Source organism: Melanotaenia boesemani, chromosome 1 (assembly GCF_017639745.1).
Source record: "Melanotaenia boesemani isolate fMelBoe1 chromosome 1, fMelBoe1.pri, whole genome shotgun sequence".
Lineage (NCBI taxonomy): Eukaryota > Metazoa > Chordata > Actinopteri > Atheriniformes > Melanotaeniidae > Melanotaenia > Melanotaenia boesemani.
The window spans coordinates 31,133,814-31,151,141 of NC_055682.1; the positions used below are offsets into that span (position 1 = coordinate 31,133,814).

At 40.4% G+C, this 17,328-nt stretch overlaps 1 protein-coding gene across 1 annotated transcript in view; it reads right to left on the reverse strand.

Annotated features, from left to right (window-relative positions):
* fto (FTO alpha-ketoglutarate dependent dioxygenase) overlaps nt 1–17,328 on the reverse strand; it is a 119,876-nt gene that overhangs the window by 76,191 nt on the left and 26,357 nt on the right. The window contains exons 5-7 of the mRNA XM_041990100.1: nt 15,905–15,984; nt 15,499–15,642; nt 9,740–9,859 (exon numbers count right to left, since the gene is read on the reverse strand). Coding sequence (XP_041846034.1) covers nt 9,740–9,859; nt 15,499–15,642; nt 15,905–15,984 — 344 coding nt within the window. The remainder of the gene's footprint in view (nt 1–9,739; nt 9,860–15,498; nt 15,643–15,904; nt 15,985–17,328) is intronic.

Here is a 17,328-nt window from a genome sequence, read left to right on the forward strand (position 1 = left end):
GACAATACAACAGCTTCTGCGTTTTTTACTCATGAATTTACAGATCTTCCAAGAAACAGTTTTTAAGACTTGGACTGACTCTACCCCACCCTCCTCATCCTTAGGATCTGCCTGTTTTGAGATTAGTAGTACTCAATAACCCTTGAAGCACATATTTATACATGAGTCAGGGCTTGGAACATAGAATGCAACAGCCTGTCAGCTGGTAAATTCCCCACTGAAGGTCCATAAACCCCAGGCTTCACCTTTGGTCCATTTCTCTGTATTAACATTTTTAAAGCCTAACATTAAAGACCATTGCTTAAGCAACTTTTCATCAAAGTAAACAAGTTTAAGCGATGGCTGAGAGCTTAATGTTGCAAATGAGAAGGGAGAATGTCTAATTGGAAAAAACATAAAGATTTCCGAGCACATCCACATAAAACAGACACGGATACTGGCAGAGCATTACTAGCTAATTTCTTAATTTCAGTGAACAATATAACCACTTTTGAAAATGTTATTGTTAATAGAAAATCAAAAGACAGACTTCAATATCTCACTTCTGAGGTACAATTTAAAGTTGAACCTTGGTGGAGATAATGATGGTGAGGCTGACCAGTTCTATGCAGAGTTGGGAGTGTGACAGAAATCTCCTGCAAATCGGTTTGGCCCTCTTTATAACATATTTTCATACTTAGACAACCCCCAGCAAAATGCCAGGGTTGGTAGTGACCTTACACATCCAAATATATGTTACCATACACAAAAACTGACTTTTTTCATAATCTAAAATCTGCCTAACTTTAAACATGCATAACTTATGGGGTCTTATTAATTCCTCACAAAAGAAATATGAATTTACTGAGGTTGCTTAAGTTTCTCTAAACACCTGATTTTTCCACAAACCCAGTCTACTTTCTCTCCTATATGCATGTGTGATTGCTTCTCGCCCAGGGAGGCTGATGAGAGCAGCTTAAGGGTGTTTATGAGACTGTTAGCCAGAGAAGGATGCTGCCCTACAGCTCTCGCCCAAATAAAAGAGCCATTTATTACATCTAACATGACCCTCTCATTACACACAAATAGGAATTAATGAGTGCTATATCGGGCACTCCCAGCAGAGCGAGGCGGGGCTCGCAAAAGGACTAGCATTAATTACACTGTCCTACATCTCACCCATTTAGCAGCACCTATCAGACCGCTGTATCGCAGCGGCCTTGCACGATGTGGAGGAATGGACACTCTAAACTCAACCAATGTAAGCGACTGATGTTAATTAAAAAAATGTTTTGTAAAAAAATCTTCTCAGGCTTTTTTTTTTTCTTTACATGACAGATCTCACATTTGATCTCTGCTGGACTTACATGCCTTTGTTTGAAAGGTGAAGGAAAACTTCCCACAATACTCCCAGGACTTGAACTTCCTTCTCACTGTACTCACATCCCCTTGTTTACAGCATCGGCTTTTAATTTCTTTTCTATTTACTTTATCTCACAAGCTATGACTCCAAATTCAATCTTTACTGTGATCTCTCTCTCTCTCTCTCTCTCTCTCTCTCTCTTTCTCTCTCTCTTTCAGACACCTATCAATGCCACAACCTTCTTTCCTCATTTCATAAGCCGGATCCACCATCCAAAATCCTCCATACAGCTGCTCCAAAATAAGAAAAAAAAATAATACAATTATCAACACTATTTTTTTTTCGCTGTTATTTTAAGGAAAGGAATTAAACCAAGTTTTTCCTTCAAAATCATACCATCCTTTGCACTGATCAAAGTATAAGTACCTGTTCTTTTAGTTTACTAGTAAAAGTTTTGAAGAAAATGACTGCTCACAAATTAAGTTTCCAGTCTGTTCTCATCATAGATAGAAAGATAGTAAAATGGGCTCAGACTTAAAATGGCTATTTAACTTCTGCTAGGTTGGCAAGGAACTTTATAACATGTTTCTAACCCACTCATTCACACACACACACACAAACTCTCACATTAATAAAACATTATATGGTCAGCATCTTGCCCAAAGACATATCAGAAATGTAGGGAGGTTATGGGTCGATCAGCCAGTGTGATCAAGGGCAACCTGCTACCACCTGAGGAAAATTCTACCTACATGAAAAGTGTACATTATAATCACAGTGACATTTGTGCCACTTTTTGTTTTGTTTACTGCTAGCATCCACTTTTTTCTTGTGGTTTCTGACCTCATATGTGTATAACAATACCAGAAAACAGACAGTCTACTTAGGACCTAAAAACTCTATCCTTTATATTTGTCCCTAATTAGGGCTTGACTGAGGTTGCTGTTGTTATTATTATTATTATTATTATTATTATTATTATTATTATTATTATTATTATTATTATTATTATTATTATTATTAATTTTGAGCTGCTACAGTTGGGGATGGCTGTTTTCATTTTCATTAATTGGTTTCATTTATTGTTTCACTATGTGTGGGCAAAATAAAGTCCCATGAGACTGTGACTGTAATTATGGGCTGTGCAAATAAATGTGAAATGAATATGAGTTGGCGTGCAGATAAATAATAATAAGAATATCAACCTCGGGACCTGATGAGGATCTATATTCAGATTTAAATGATTTTATTAAAAGTGCGTGTGCAGAGTTCAAAGTATGAGGACTCTATTTCTGTTCAGTAAGGCTCATAGTCTAGCATCAAGTTACAATATGCATATTACTATTTCTGAACACGAGGAATATGAAAAAAGCTCTGGTCATATAGACAATACATCAAGTGAAAAAGGTTTTCTGTTCTTTTCTTTGCTTTCACTAACAAATCAATGTGTTTTCTTTTGTCTGTGACAATATCTTTACTTAACAACTGTGACATGATTGCCTGCAAGAGCAAACAATTACACCTGGATCAAAGTAGTAGAATAATTATATGTCAAGTGCTGGTTAGTAGTAATATCTCTCATCAGCTGAAGATGGGTGGGCTTCGCTATGAGATGCTCTGAAATCTCTCTTTAATCTTTTTTTTTTTTTCCCTCCACACTTTCTTTCCCATCAAGGCACTTTCTAACAATCATGCACTTCATCCTTGCATCTTCCAGTCTCCCTTTTGTTGTTGGTGTGACACAGGAAGAAGCTGGGCCCTGCAGCCAACGCCGCCGTCCACACCGAATGCGATTAAACCGAGCAGTGATTAATCTGGGCTGCCCCATAATTCCTCTTTACCACTTTAATGGATGTTATCTCCCCTCCTCTGAAGGCTTATCTTGCTGATCGGGGCCAAGGATGAGGAGAGGAAGAAGAGTAAGGGGTGGCTGCGGGTAGAGGTGGTGGAATCAAGCCAAATCCATACAGAGGTAAGCAAATGAATAAGTAAGTAAATAAGCAAGTAAAAAAATAAATGCAAGGATTGAGGGTGCAGCTAAGCGGATGAGGCAGATCAGTCTCTGTAAAGTGCTCATTTGTTTTCTAAGAAGATGAGACAAGCTGCCTTCAAAGCCCACCGATAGAGTAAAAACACTGTCAACATCACTATTAACAGACAAACAACATAATTTAGCCCAACTGCTGTCAATAAAACTCAACACAGCAGCACTGTAAAGATGCAGTATCTGCAATACTGTAGCTGACAGTCATGGGTACAAAGTAAGAAAAAGAAAAGATGTTTCATTTCCACAGTCATCCCACATACAGGCTTTGGACAATGAGCTATACAAGCTGGTACTGGGACAAAATTAGCTCAAATACATTATAAAGGATCAGTTTAATAATTTTAAGAGCAGCCAGAGTGAGCAAGTTTGCATGTATGTGAGCTGTTTTATTTAACTAACATTAAAATATAACTGACTATATACACCAAAATAAAACTGCAGCAACAATAACCAATACAGTTTTGTCCATGTGCAAACTGTAGACTTACAATAAACTTTAAAAATGTGTGCTTTATAAGCATGTCTGTCACAGTCTTTTTGTCCTTCCATGACACCATTCATTTATTAGAATTTAGCAAAAGACTCACAGGGTTAAAACCTGTTCAGAGCTTTTTTCTCTCTCTCTCTCTCTCTCTCGCTCCGGCTTACAAAGATGTTGCGGTGAGATTCGGTCCTAGACAAACCTCTATGGGATTCCATTCAACACAAGTGTACATCTTTAGGTACAAAGCTGCAGGCTGCATTGGCTCCAGGTAACATAAACGCTCCCTTCAAGCCACCGCGTATCTGCCCATGAAAATTCTCTAAAGGGGTTTAAGCGTTTACGCAGAAACACTATCAGGCACTGCCGAAAATTCAGCTTACCCTGTTGAATAGGGACTTCAAAGAGAATTGCAAATACCTTTGCACTGCTACATTTTCTCTCCTCTCTCCTTCTTGCGCTGTCTTTCCATGTCTCTTTCTGCTTCTTTTCATTTTATATTTCCAAACACAAGCTGCTGCGTGATGTAAAATGTATTATCAGCCATATATTTCCTCTTTAAATGAATAATAACAATAATCTCTGAGTAATTTCTGTTTTAAACGGCTATGTCTAAATAGGGCAAAGCAGGCAAGCTAATATGCACCTGTGGGTAAACAAGGCCGTGCAATAAAGAACGTGTGGATTAGGCCTCTAGTCTATGTAGCGTGATAAGAAAACACAGCTGCTACTATCCAGGTAACAGTACATATTGACTGTCAATGATGGATAAATTACTGTGCAGCTGAACATTTACTTCTTACACTCACTGTGTGGACTCACTGCACGTACACATAAAGACAAACTGACACATGCAAACAAATCATCATCCGCAGACACGCATACACTAATGTGCATAAGAACCGCAAAGAATTGGACTATAATAAACATATAAGCCTATTTAGGCAGTTTGGCGCTTTAATGCAAAACAATATGATGCATAAACACAATGTGATTTAATGTAAGAGATAATGAATGGCTTCATAATGAGCAATAAAAATGCTCTTTAAACAGTTTACTGCTTAGTTCACACTTATAATTAATCTGGGTACCATGTGTGCATATAAAGTAGATATAAAACTCAGCCCAACTGTGGAAGTAAAACGCTGAGGGAAAGAGAAAAATGAGAAAAATGACTGCTGGTAAACATCGGCATCATGATTCAGCCGAAGCCTCTAGCTTTGAAAATATATTGCCTTTTTGCTCCTCACCTGGACCAGCACTCCAAAAAATGCATTACAAAAAAATCTGTGCCCTAAAATTATTTAATGCACAACAGGAAACCATAACATTTATAATGTTTTACAAAGCCATCAAATAAGTGGAGAGGGGATTAATTGCCCCAGCTCGACCTTAAAATAATTATTTTGAGCGGTGCAACTCTAAACTCCAATGAAATTGATACACTTTGATAATTAGATTCTTGGCACTGACCCGCTGAAGTCAATAAAGGTTATTAAGGCCAATTGCTGTCTAAACGCATTACGGGCAGAGTAAACTGTCCGTCTGAGGCCCCTGCTACTCCAGCGCCAATATGATAATCCATTCTCCGTCCTGGGGGTTTCTTCCCTAGCGCCTATGTCTCCACTCTGCCATACAAAACCAGATTGGATTCGCTTAACCTTTCCAGGACTTTGATCAAATGAGCTCACACAGCAATAACATTTACATTGACCCCCCCCCCCACACACACACACACAAGCATACTCCACCCCACCTTTCTTCAACACACATACACAATCCCACTCTCACTTTTCTCTACCTCCCCCTCTGTGTTCTTGACTCTACAGACTCTCCCCACAGCTCACCGCCTCCTCCTCCGACCCCTCCTCAGCACATTTGCTCAATAACCTAATCAGCTCTTGATGGCGACCGGGCCATGCGGCGTATGATTGCAGCGCTGCCCTCCTCTGCAGCCCAGATTGTTTCCGAGGACTGTTATTACAGTGAGGGGAGAAGATGAAATGGTCACCGAGCGCATCTCTGCACAAACACATGACTATGCATGCATGCAAAAGCCAGCCTCCATTATAAATCAGAGGAAGTAAATTTTGTCACCGGGAGAGAAAAAAAAGGGAGACTGTGTATATACGTAGCATATGCGTCTATGTGTGTGACCAAACTGTCGGAAAACAGGGACTGACAGGCAAGGTGAACAGAGCAGAGAAAGACATGGCCTCGATACCACTTCCTGTTTTGTACATCTTGAAGTATACAAATGTATTCAACTGAGTGGATCCCATTTATTATGAAAGTAGATTAATTTCCTTGATATGTGCTGAAAAGATTTCCATCTACGAGGCTCGTTCTCCTGTCAAATGAGGGAGAAAGTGTGAGAAAGAGACAGAGATACGGCGAGATAGCAGGAGCGAGAGAGGGAGAGCACAAGAGAAAGAAAGAACACAAAGAGAGAGAGAAGAAGAAGAAGAAGACGGCGGAGTGCATTGAAATCTCTTTGCATCCGCCAGCTTTTGAAGTTGTGAGATGAGCAGCCACAGAAGTCAGGATAGTGACAAATTAGGGAAAAAGCTGTACTGTGCAAGCAGAGCTGCTAAATCAATTAAAGTCACGCCGAGTGCATACATTAACATCAATGGCTCACACATACACGCAAACACACACACAGAGGACAGGGGGAAAAAAAGAGAAAATGTGCTCATGGGCTCGCTGTCACTTCTCCCCCACAGTGAAAAGAGGAAAGATAAAAAAAAAAAAATACCACACCGGTATTTAAAATCTTCTGCATAAAGCCAAGACTCCCTGCCTTTTGTCACTCAAACAGAAGCCATTCATTGTTGCTAGTTTAAGAAAATGTCACTACTGTACGATAGCTACGATAGAGTCCAGAGGGAACACAAGGCTCCGAGCCAGGCAGGTCTAAACAGACTTCAGCACCCTGGATCACAAGGGAATGTAAAACCTTTCAGTTAATGCCCTTATTCTACCTTCCTTTACCTTCACACACTCATACACACATTTTGTTTCGCTGTACAATCACATAAAGTACACTTGAAGATTATTCAGGAACCCAACTCTTTCTATCAAGGAGCCACATGAATTCATGAGGCACTAAAAAAGAGGCGAGGGAAGCAAGCAAGTGGACTTGTTTGGTTTTGGGGTCTTCATATATTTATTTATGTATTTTATCAGAATGTCATTCAAATGGAAGGATGAGCATTTGCATGACAACAGGCTGAGGAGCAGAGAAGGAGCCCCAGGGAGAGACAGTATCCATAAACAGGAGCCACCCCCCCTTCAATATTGCAATATTCTTCATACAGACTAACAAACGCAGCCCAATGTATCCCACAACACTGTTGCTAAATATGACAATAAAGAGAGGAAGCCTGGCGGTTTGTATTACTATTTTAGCAGGATAAAACAATAGGCTGTTTTATTGCTACAGCAGTGTATAAAACACTACGGTGTTATTTTATAAAGCCTATTTAAATAAACATATATTTGTTATTTTAAAATATCCACGCTGGTATCAGATTTGACAAAAAAAAAAAAAAGAAAAAGGAAAAAATAATGCTGTATTAAAATATACTCTGCAGGCAACAGAAATATCTAAATAAATAAATTGTAAACAGCATCCGCACACAGTAGGTCACTTGTATTTCACTAAATTACTTTATGCTCTCAATTGCCAGCTTCAAAATGTAAAATATATGCAATAAAGAAGTGAAAGGGGGAACTCGCATCATTTGAATAACTCAAAGTAATTTAGAAAAACGGGTTTTAATCTAACAGGAGAAAAGCCACAGCTATCAAAAGCTCCCAAAGAAAAATCTATAAGTCACATCTATGGAGTGCTTTTCATCAGCATATCAGTGGTCGATGCATGTATGTAAATATTGCTAGCAAAAGCAATAACGTTGTCTTCCATCACAACGGTGAATCATTTCCTTTATGCACTCACCAGAGTATTACTTTTGCATTGGTTCAATATGTATTTCTGCAGGAGACGAGCTTGTTTTCTGTGATTTGACATTGTAAATAATTACTTTTTCTTTTTTGTTTTGCTAAAAGAATACAATCTGTAAAGCTAATTTTACTACAAACGCATGTCAATGTAATTTAAGAAATAAAAATATAAAAATACAACAACCGATTCCATTGTCACAGATGTACTGCATACTTATTTTTATTCACTGCAAACTTTTTCTCCTGTAAAAAATGTCTTATATTTTATGGCCTCCATTGTACAAAGTCTGTTGATAAGTTAGTAGGGAATGAAAAAAAAAAAAGAAAGAAATTTGGTTGCATAAAAACACAAGGACACACACACACACAGATGGAGATGAAGAAACTTCACATTTCACTGATGCCCTTTTCTGAATACGGGTCCGAATCGCACACTTTATCTGGACCCGGAGGTGGAGCTCTAGATGAGTTTAGCCCCCTGTCTACTAAATCCCCCCACCAACCCTCTGCCAGGCTGTTCCACTATGCGAGAGAGAGACTACGACTAGAGCTGAGCAGCAGCGGCAGCAGTGGCACTGCTCTCCTCCAGCCCCGGTCTTTATCCCCGCCTGAGCATTAGATGTGATTACTGCTCAGCGCTCGACACTGACAGAGACAGAGAGCTCCCAGAGACAGCAGGAGTGGGTGAGAGACAGAGAGGGACCAGAGAGCGGAAAAGAGAAGCACAGCTTTTACGTTGACTGTGCTGCTGCTACAGCGATACAAGAGTGCCCCCTGCTGCTTCTGGTGTCTGACTGTTGAACATACACACATGAACGCACACTTTTGGAAATCCAACCAAAAGAAAGGGACTGCGTAGAATCTGACCTAACTGTCAAAAGAAAGCAAGACCAAGCATGTATCTGTATGTGTTCACAAGTGTGTGCCCATGTGTCAGAGCTCTGACTAATGTGATTTTATGATAATGATGAGTTTGACATCATTATATGACTACTTCATAGTGGTGTCTAAGTAATAGCTGTGTGCCCAAGTTTCTCTGTAATAAAACTTCTATGAGGCTGCAACTAAACATATGACACAACTTTAATTAGTGAGAAGTTAGTCACTCCATCATGTTAGTTAAAACACATCCTCCCTGGACAGCGGATCACTAACACAGTTTCTGCAAGAAACTGCATTTTGAGTATATATATATATATATATATATATATATATATATAGATAGATAGATAGATAGATAGATAGATAGATAGATAGATATAGGGTAGCACTTTATCTAGTTAAATAAAACAGTAGAAATATATTAAATTATTTTTTTATTCACAATATAGTTCACTGTTAACATACTGTCAAATAAGAGTAATTGCTGTAATTTTCTACATTATCTACTGCACAGCTAACACGGCCTTCGGGGAGCAGAAACAGGGTCCTTACAGTCAGTTCCACATCTACAAAACTCAGGAGTGCACAAGCTAGCCTGGGATCTGATCTTTCTGTGTGGAGTTTGCATGTTGTCCCATGTTCCCTCCCACAGTCCAAAAAAAAACATGTTAGCTTAATTGGAGATTCTAAATTGGTCCTTGGAGTGGGTATGAATGAGTGTGTTTGTCATGGTTGTTTTGGTAGACTAGCGACCTTTTCAGGTCGTACCCTACTTTCTCCACCAATTAAATCGGATAAAAAAACAGTAGTAATGGTTCATTGTTGTGAAGTTGCTCGTTTTTGTCTGTGTTTGAAACTTGTGCAGTTACACATGGGGTAAGCTTGTACACGACTTAAGCTTGCAACAAATGAAATTGCTTTAATTAGAATTAAACTCTACTTCACTTAGTGGTTTGGTATATATTGTTCTACTTCTCTGTTGTATGTTTTTTTATAACTAGTAGTGTTATAGAAGTCTCACCATGGTCTCCATGAGCTTCCAGTCCTTTTCCAGTTGCTCCATTGGTCTGGTCCACCAGCTACAGAAGCGGGCGTAACGCTGGCCCTGAAACCAGTACTGTCGTAGCCATTCGAATTCAACCTGCATACAATACATACCAGACAAAACTGTCAGGTTGCTACATTTAAAATAAGGAAAGGAAAAAAAAAATCTTGAAAGACTGAACAAAACATCTTCATGTTACAGTACATTTCAAAATGACAATGAATTAATTAATTTTCAATATAAAGTATGGACTTATGTAGAGGTTGTTAGGACAACAGACATAAGACAACTACATAATAACACTTTGAATTATAATGTAAAAAAAAAAAGTAAAATATGTTAAACGTTTTAGATTTTTCAAAGCAGCCCACTTCTGCTTTGAGGATATAGATATTAATACTGACAAAAAAAACCCGCTTGTTGGAATCATCATAATGTACATTGTTTTCAATTGTTGCATATACAGCATATCAAAATGCAATAAAAAGTGTACACAGTCTTTTTTCTTTTTTTTTCATATGTCTGAAAGAGACAAGATAGTAAGGCCCCTTTTGTATTACATGAAGGATGAATAGTCCAACCACAAAAGACAAACATTGGTCATCTTTATTAAAAGTCACACCCTTAAAACCACAGATACAAACATTACAGTACATTCCCACAGTCACACACATTCACAAAATGTCTGTACACACATACACCTTCCAGTCAGCACACCTGAAAACTCCACCCACTTCCTCCTATCCTCACTCTCTTCCTCCTCCTCTTCTCCTGCTCCGTCTGGAGATGACAGTCTCTGCTGCTGAGCCGCTCCGCTCTCCTCCGCTGGGAGTGTTTTTGTTTCCTGCTCTTTTGAAGTGCTGATTTAATCCTCGCAAGGATGCTTTGCGTAGCCAGGTGTAGCCTTGCTACTTCTGAGTGTGTCATTCCAGCGTGTGTGTTTGTGCGTTTGGACCTGTGTTGTATGTAAGGCGGTGTGTTTGCAGCCCTGCATGTAGCTGTCTGCATAAGTGTTTGAGTAGCTTTGTTAATGTCTCTGCATAAAATTGTCATGTGAGTGTGTGTGTGTCAAAGATTGCCCCAAATGCCACCAACATAAACAAGAGACACTGAGTTGCCCTCCCCCCGAAAAACGTCCTACAAAGCATAACCCACCCAAAACAATGAACGCCCTCGTTTGAGTTTGACGCAGACAACTGTACAACACAGAGTGCGGCTGTATACAATGGAGTTGCACATCAAATGGGACTGAGATGCTATTGTTTATTTTCTGAAAACTATTTTGTTTTTGTTCTTCTAACAGAGCATTAGGCAAGGTGAACAGCAGAGCCTTTACAGCTGCAAACATGCAAACAGTCTCTACAAGGTTTGAGTGCAGTAATTCTGTTCAAGAGGTCACATGAAATAAAAATATAATTCCTGCTATGTATGAATATTTTTTTCTTCTTTTCCTGATGCATCTTGTGCATATGAAAAAATTCAAAAAGTACAGATTCTTTTAGCAGTGTGTGCCATCATCTGTCATCCATCCCTGCCTCTTACAAATTATGTTTATCAGGAACTCAGCTGTATTGGCTTGCAAGTTCTAGAAAACTGTGACATAAATCGCTTCTTGCCTTTGAGGTTTGTTTTGAGCTTAGAGCAGCATCCACCTTAAAATCTTCTCAGCCACCTGAGAACGTGAAAAAGTGGTTGAAAAAGAGGTAATGCAATTTTACACTATTATCAGTCCAAGTTCCAACATCATGATGCTTAAGAACCAACTTAAGGTCTAAAATATGTTGACATTTTTACTGGACATTGCTCTGTAACATGAGGCAAGTCACCTACCACTCATGACCTCAAAAAAACAACAAAGGACAAGAATTATTTACTCGAACAACCTGAGCGAGGCCTGTCTGGGGTGGAAGCTGTGCACAAAGTCATCCTGCCATTTACTCCCAAAAGGCTCTGATCACAGCGGGGATGACATGCAAGGACTGGGGCATGTCAGGGAGAATACACAGCCAGTGGCGCTGCTCAGCAGCCTCTCAGTCACTCCATACAACCCACCCTTCAAAGAAATGTCATCCTTTATGGTCCCTTCAACACACTCCAAATCCACTCCCCTTCGATCACTACAGCTCAAACACACAACAAAGCTACGAGAGCCAATATCGGACGTCCTTTTCTCTCAGTCTGTCCCTCTTTCTGTCTCTCTGATTGTCTGCCTGTCCTTTGGTGAGAGGAAACCAACCTGTGTCTCTACTTTGAGCTGACATGGCTGCCTGTCTCCCACTGTGCAGGCCAGTGGCAGGCACAAAGCAGGCCATCTAAAGCTACTGAGGACCACTGGCTTTTTGGTATTTGTGAGTCTGGCCACCCAGCTGAGAGTTGCCAAGCAGGGAACTCTGACTAAATGCCACCTATCCGGGCAGACAGATCGAAAGCCTGCGCGAAAGAGAAAGTGGTTGTTAGGCCGAGTTTTTCTCTGAGGTGGCAAGGGGTGGGGGTGGGGGTGAGAGGAGAGGTAGTGACTCCCCTGCGGCACTCCCTGTCATCTCTCCAGGTGATGGACACAATAACTACACATTAGCTCCACATTAGTCGAGCGGCCACCCACCTCGGTAGCTCTGGAGTTAAAGCCAAGAAAGCCTTTTTTCCACATTTAATAAGAGGCTTTTTTTTTTTTTTTTTTCCTTTCCAACACCTTCACGGTATTCCCTGAGCGGGTCCAATCAATTTCCGAGCCGAAGCCCTGAGGTGAGAGCTGATGAGAGTGTGATCGATCCCACTCTTCCGTCCTCTGTTTACCTATTCTGGCCTTCTCTAACATCAGCCTGGATAACTGGCTCTCCGATCTCAGTGAGTGACCCAACACTCATCACACACTTGTATGAGTGCTCATACGCACGCTTGGTTATAATGTAACCACAGAAAAACTGTTTTTCCTCAAAATCATTTGTTATTCCTAAAACAAAATATGTTAGGAACTTACTTTCCACCTGAGAGGATTTCAGAGTCAATGATACAAATATGAAAATAATTAAATCTTTTAAATAAAACAGCAGAAAATGCTAAAGGTTAAACTATAATTTGACTGAACTGAAGGTGAGATACATAGCTTTTGGACATTTTATCTATTACTAAGCAACTATAATTTAAAACGCAGGATAAGCAATAGAATACCAGAGTAAAGAAATAACTTTATTTGTTGCTGTAAATGTAGCAGAAATAACAAGTACAAATGACATACACACAGTTTTCAGATGTTATTTGTAAGATTACAATAATAAACCCCTCAGGAAGGGTGTTTCAAAGCCAGGCAAAGACTTAAGAGCCTTGAAAGCTGGACACTGAAAGGTCACACACACCTGCTTCTGCACAGTTTACTTTCTGCCTGAACTTGTGGGAAAACCTTGTCCCTCCCTTCTGTATTTACTGTGGAGGAACTAGCATCATTAGAAGGGGTCCCTCAGGGCACTCTGTCACACACCCACCTGGGAAGTGACACAGTGGCTTTAAATGAGACAAGACATTTGCGTCTGGTATTAGCATTTCAAAGCCAAACATGCACACGGGGGCTGTGTGGCGACACTAGGTTAGACTACCCCCACCAAATAAGACAGCAAGTAAAATTAAAAGGAGACAGTGAAGAAGACCACCCTTAACAAACAGGTGGAAACTTTAGTTTTCTTCAATTCTGTCTCTGTCTTGCTTCAATCCCTACTTCAACAAGACATCTAGAAATGCTGAAACTCAGATGGCTCCTTTTCATCATCGACAGGCCCCGCCCACATGCTCTGACATATGCCAACCCCCCAGCCCCTATGGTTCTAGCTTGCTGTTTAGCACATTTCAATGAGGGGCCCAAAAGGCGCTGCTCAGGTCAGGCTGCCTGTGTGTCTCAGGCTTGTTCACTCCTCGGTCGTCCATGTCAAACACAACCCGCGCCAATATGCACGCACCAAGCACCAAAGTGGGCCGGCATCATAAATAACTCCACCAACAATACATCATTTAGGTGGGTGTTATGCTCTCATGGGCAACTCCAAACAAATGGCCACATCGATCATTGCGAGAGCCAGGTAGGATAGACCCGAGCCCCTGAGAGCACCCTGTTCTTACTTAAGCACTTACACATATCTACACACACACACCAAGTCTTCAACTCTTGTATAAATAGTACCCTGTTTTCCTAAATAAACCTGCCTTTCCCTCCTGGTGAGGGCCTATGCATGGTAGTCCTGTGGCGCTATGTGGTAAACTAGCAGGTGTTGCTAGCTCAACCAGCGCTCCAGTTCTCCCGACACAGGCAGCCCTATTGTGTGGCAGAGCTGAATAATTAATATTGTCTACAACCTTTAAACAACCTTACGTCAGACTCATCTGTCATGGCATCCTGCTGAGCGAGCCTCGGTGCTGGCGTCGGCTAGCATGTGCACTTTGGGCAAAGGGGTGTAAAGTGGGTGAGGTGAGATGCTATAATAACTGCTGGCCTGCGGCAAGCTAACACAGGAGGTTGATGGCAGACCCCCTCAAGTTCCTCTTTTTTTTGACCTCACTTTATCCCTCAGTACCTCAAGCCAGCATCACTCATTGTTCTGTATGAAGAGGGGTTAGGGAGGGGACAGGGCCAAGACTCCAGCTTCAGAAAACATATGGAGAGGCTATTGCCTTACGATCCATCAAAGGCCAGGACAAATGAGAACAACCTGGATTTCATATTGTAGGCATTTCCCTGAGTAGCAACAAGGTAAGTAGAAGGCAGGAAGCTGGCAAGCTCCCATTCTGCTATTTACAGAGCGTTAACCTGCCATCACACTACTCCCAGTATGATCTCTAATTCTCATGATGCAAGAAAAGTGAAATCAAACCAGGACTAAATAGTTCTCATTACCCCACATGCTCCTGTTAATCAATTTCTGCTGTTATTCTGGGTTGTAGTCTTTGGCACTTTCATCTACTAAAGATTTGCCATTGTATTTGTTGGATTGTTGCATTGTTTGTTAAACTATGTGAGCTGCAGTTTACAATTTGGCTGACTGAGGGCATGTCATGTCATAGAGGGAATCTAAATCACTGATAATTTCATTTTATATCACTGCTGTCTGGGCTGATCTCCCTCCCTTAGAGTAATAGGTCAGCCAGAGAGCTATAATGTATGTACGTGCTCTAGATTTACATACATTACAGGTGTTTAAATTCATATGATGCAAAAAGCACAAGTACATGTTTTTTCTAATGCACTCAATTCCTTAATTAGATGTTTATCCATGTTATTCGTAGAGAATGCTTTCGTTGTATTCAACAACATTGTCTGTGAGGCTGTCTGGATTAAATCATCATCATATCTGCAGATGGTTCTTAGTTGTTTTTAACCTCCTTGGAGTACCAGATGGGTGAGGATTACTGCATCAGTACAACTCAGACAGTGTCAGAGAGGTTTACAATCACAGATAAATATATTAAAACTTTCAAAGTCTGCCATGTTATTGTGTAAACACTTTTGCTGGATATTCATCTCTCCAGTAGGGAACTCCAAGAGGTCCTTAAACTAAGATATTTCCAAATGCTGTTTGTACCTGTGGAATTAAGTTCTGGTGTGTAAGTAAAAAAACTGAAAAGTTAACACATATGGCTGGCTAAATACTGCCATTTTACCAACAAACAACTAAATCCAACAAAAAGATGGAAAATACACACATATTAAGACATATGAGCTTGCACAGGCATGTAAACCACCATGTCCCTACCTCATTGTGAATCTCCTCACAATGCTGTAGAATTGCCGGCTGCAGGGTCAGCAGGCTATGGGAGCCTGTCTCGGGGTCAGTGTGCAGGTTGGACAGGGCCTCTTGGCACCGTGACTGGATGTAGCTCAAGGTTCCACTGGAACACTGATAGGAATGAGGCAGAACTAGTATCACAAACATTACCAACAGGTAGGTAAAGCTACTGAAATATGAAAACAGCTTCCACATTGAGGAGGTCCCAATTAATAAACCTAGAAGTCTTCTGTATTCCTTGTAATCCAGGGGATGCCTTTCCAAATGTTTTTAAAACTAAAAAAAATAACTCCTTGGCTATTGTTATACCATACCACATTTTCATACCAGATTTAAAACAGTGTTTTTCTCTTTAATCTGTCTGACTTCTCACCTCGGCCACTCTGTGCGTGGAGCTGAAGCGTGCCGTGTCTCCAGCAAGGACACAATGCTGGTGGGTGCTGTTCAGGTCATCTGGTGAATGCAGTGAACAGGAAACCATCAGCACATGCCAACAGTGATGCGGAGAGTAATCAAGAGCGCACAGAAAGGCTCAAATACAAAAGCAAGAGAATATTAATCTCATCTTGTATGATATTTAATAATTATTTTTTCATTTTACAGCAGAAACAACAGATGAAAAGCACAAAGTGAATTTGACCAAAGCGTGTACACTCAGACACATTTCACTTGGTCCAGCACAGAATAAAGTAGAAGGAGAAGCACTGTACTATAATTTTAATTACCAAACAAAACCAGATCGTGCTCAATCTGTCAAGATGGAAGAGCCATACCAACAAACATTTGTTCAATATCACACAAGCTTTACAAAGAGGCCCTGGTGCTGTTTCCTGTGTATCCCGCCATGTGTTTCTTTGTGTGTATAGATGTTTCTCAGCTCTGCCATTATTTGCCTCATACCAATAATTAATTTAGCCATGACAGAGCTGTCATTCACAGCACATGTGCATATTTACACCCGCCTTGAGCAAGAGTACACCAGCTAATGCCTATGATTTGAAAGTCAAACAGCCAAATGCTTTGGGAAGAAGATATTATTGTTTGGTGGGAGAAAAAAAAAAAATAAGACGGTGACAAACAAAACAACTTGCCGGTGTTTTCTTCACCCTGATGAGATTGTGAAGGATTAGGTCTCTGGGCAGAATTACTCTGCGTCTTTAAAACTGTTTATATCCAATAACAAATTATCTCCATCAATCTGCTCTTTTCTTGGCGCGTCTGATGCAGTCAGTGGGATCAGGAGGGAGTAGAGGCAAACTCGATAACTGTAATAAATATTTATCTTTCTTTCAACCCTTGTGCCTGCTGCCACTTGTCCTCCTTTTCCAGGAAGCAGGCTTTTAAATATATTGGGTCAACTCTTTTCTCCGGTCCCCCTGTGCATTGGGAGCTGGAAATCAGATTATTGAACAGGCCCAGTGTCAAGACTTGCATTGTTCTTTTTTAACCACCTAAATTCCATTTGGGTGGAAATGATGGTGATTCAATTTGCCTCCAGCAGCTCAGACATTAGCAGTTCAAAAGGGCTTGCCGCCAACAAATGGTGCTGAAAATACATAACAGTGTCTGCGGTTATACCATTGTAGTTTCCTTTTAATACCAGAAAAACTACTTAACGTAGGGTGTATGTCACTGAAACACAGGTACAATATATTTTAACACTAGGTTTAGTTGTGGCTTCTCTGTGTGTGTATTTGTGACAAGAGACAGACGGGGATAACCGTGCATTAAATGTGGGTGTAAATGTAAGTGTGTATTTTTGCGAATTGTGCAAATTTATAGCTGAGTGCATATGTT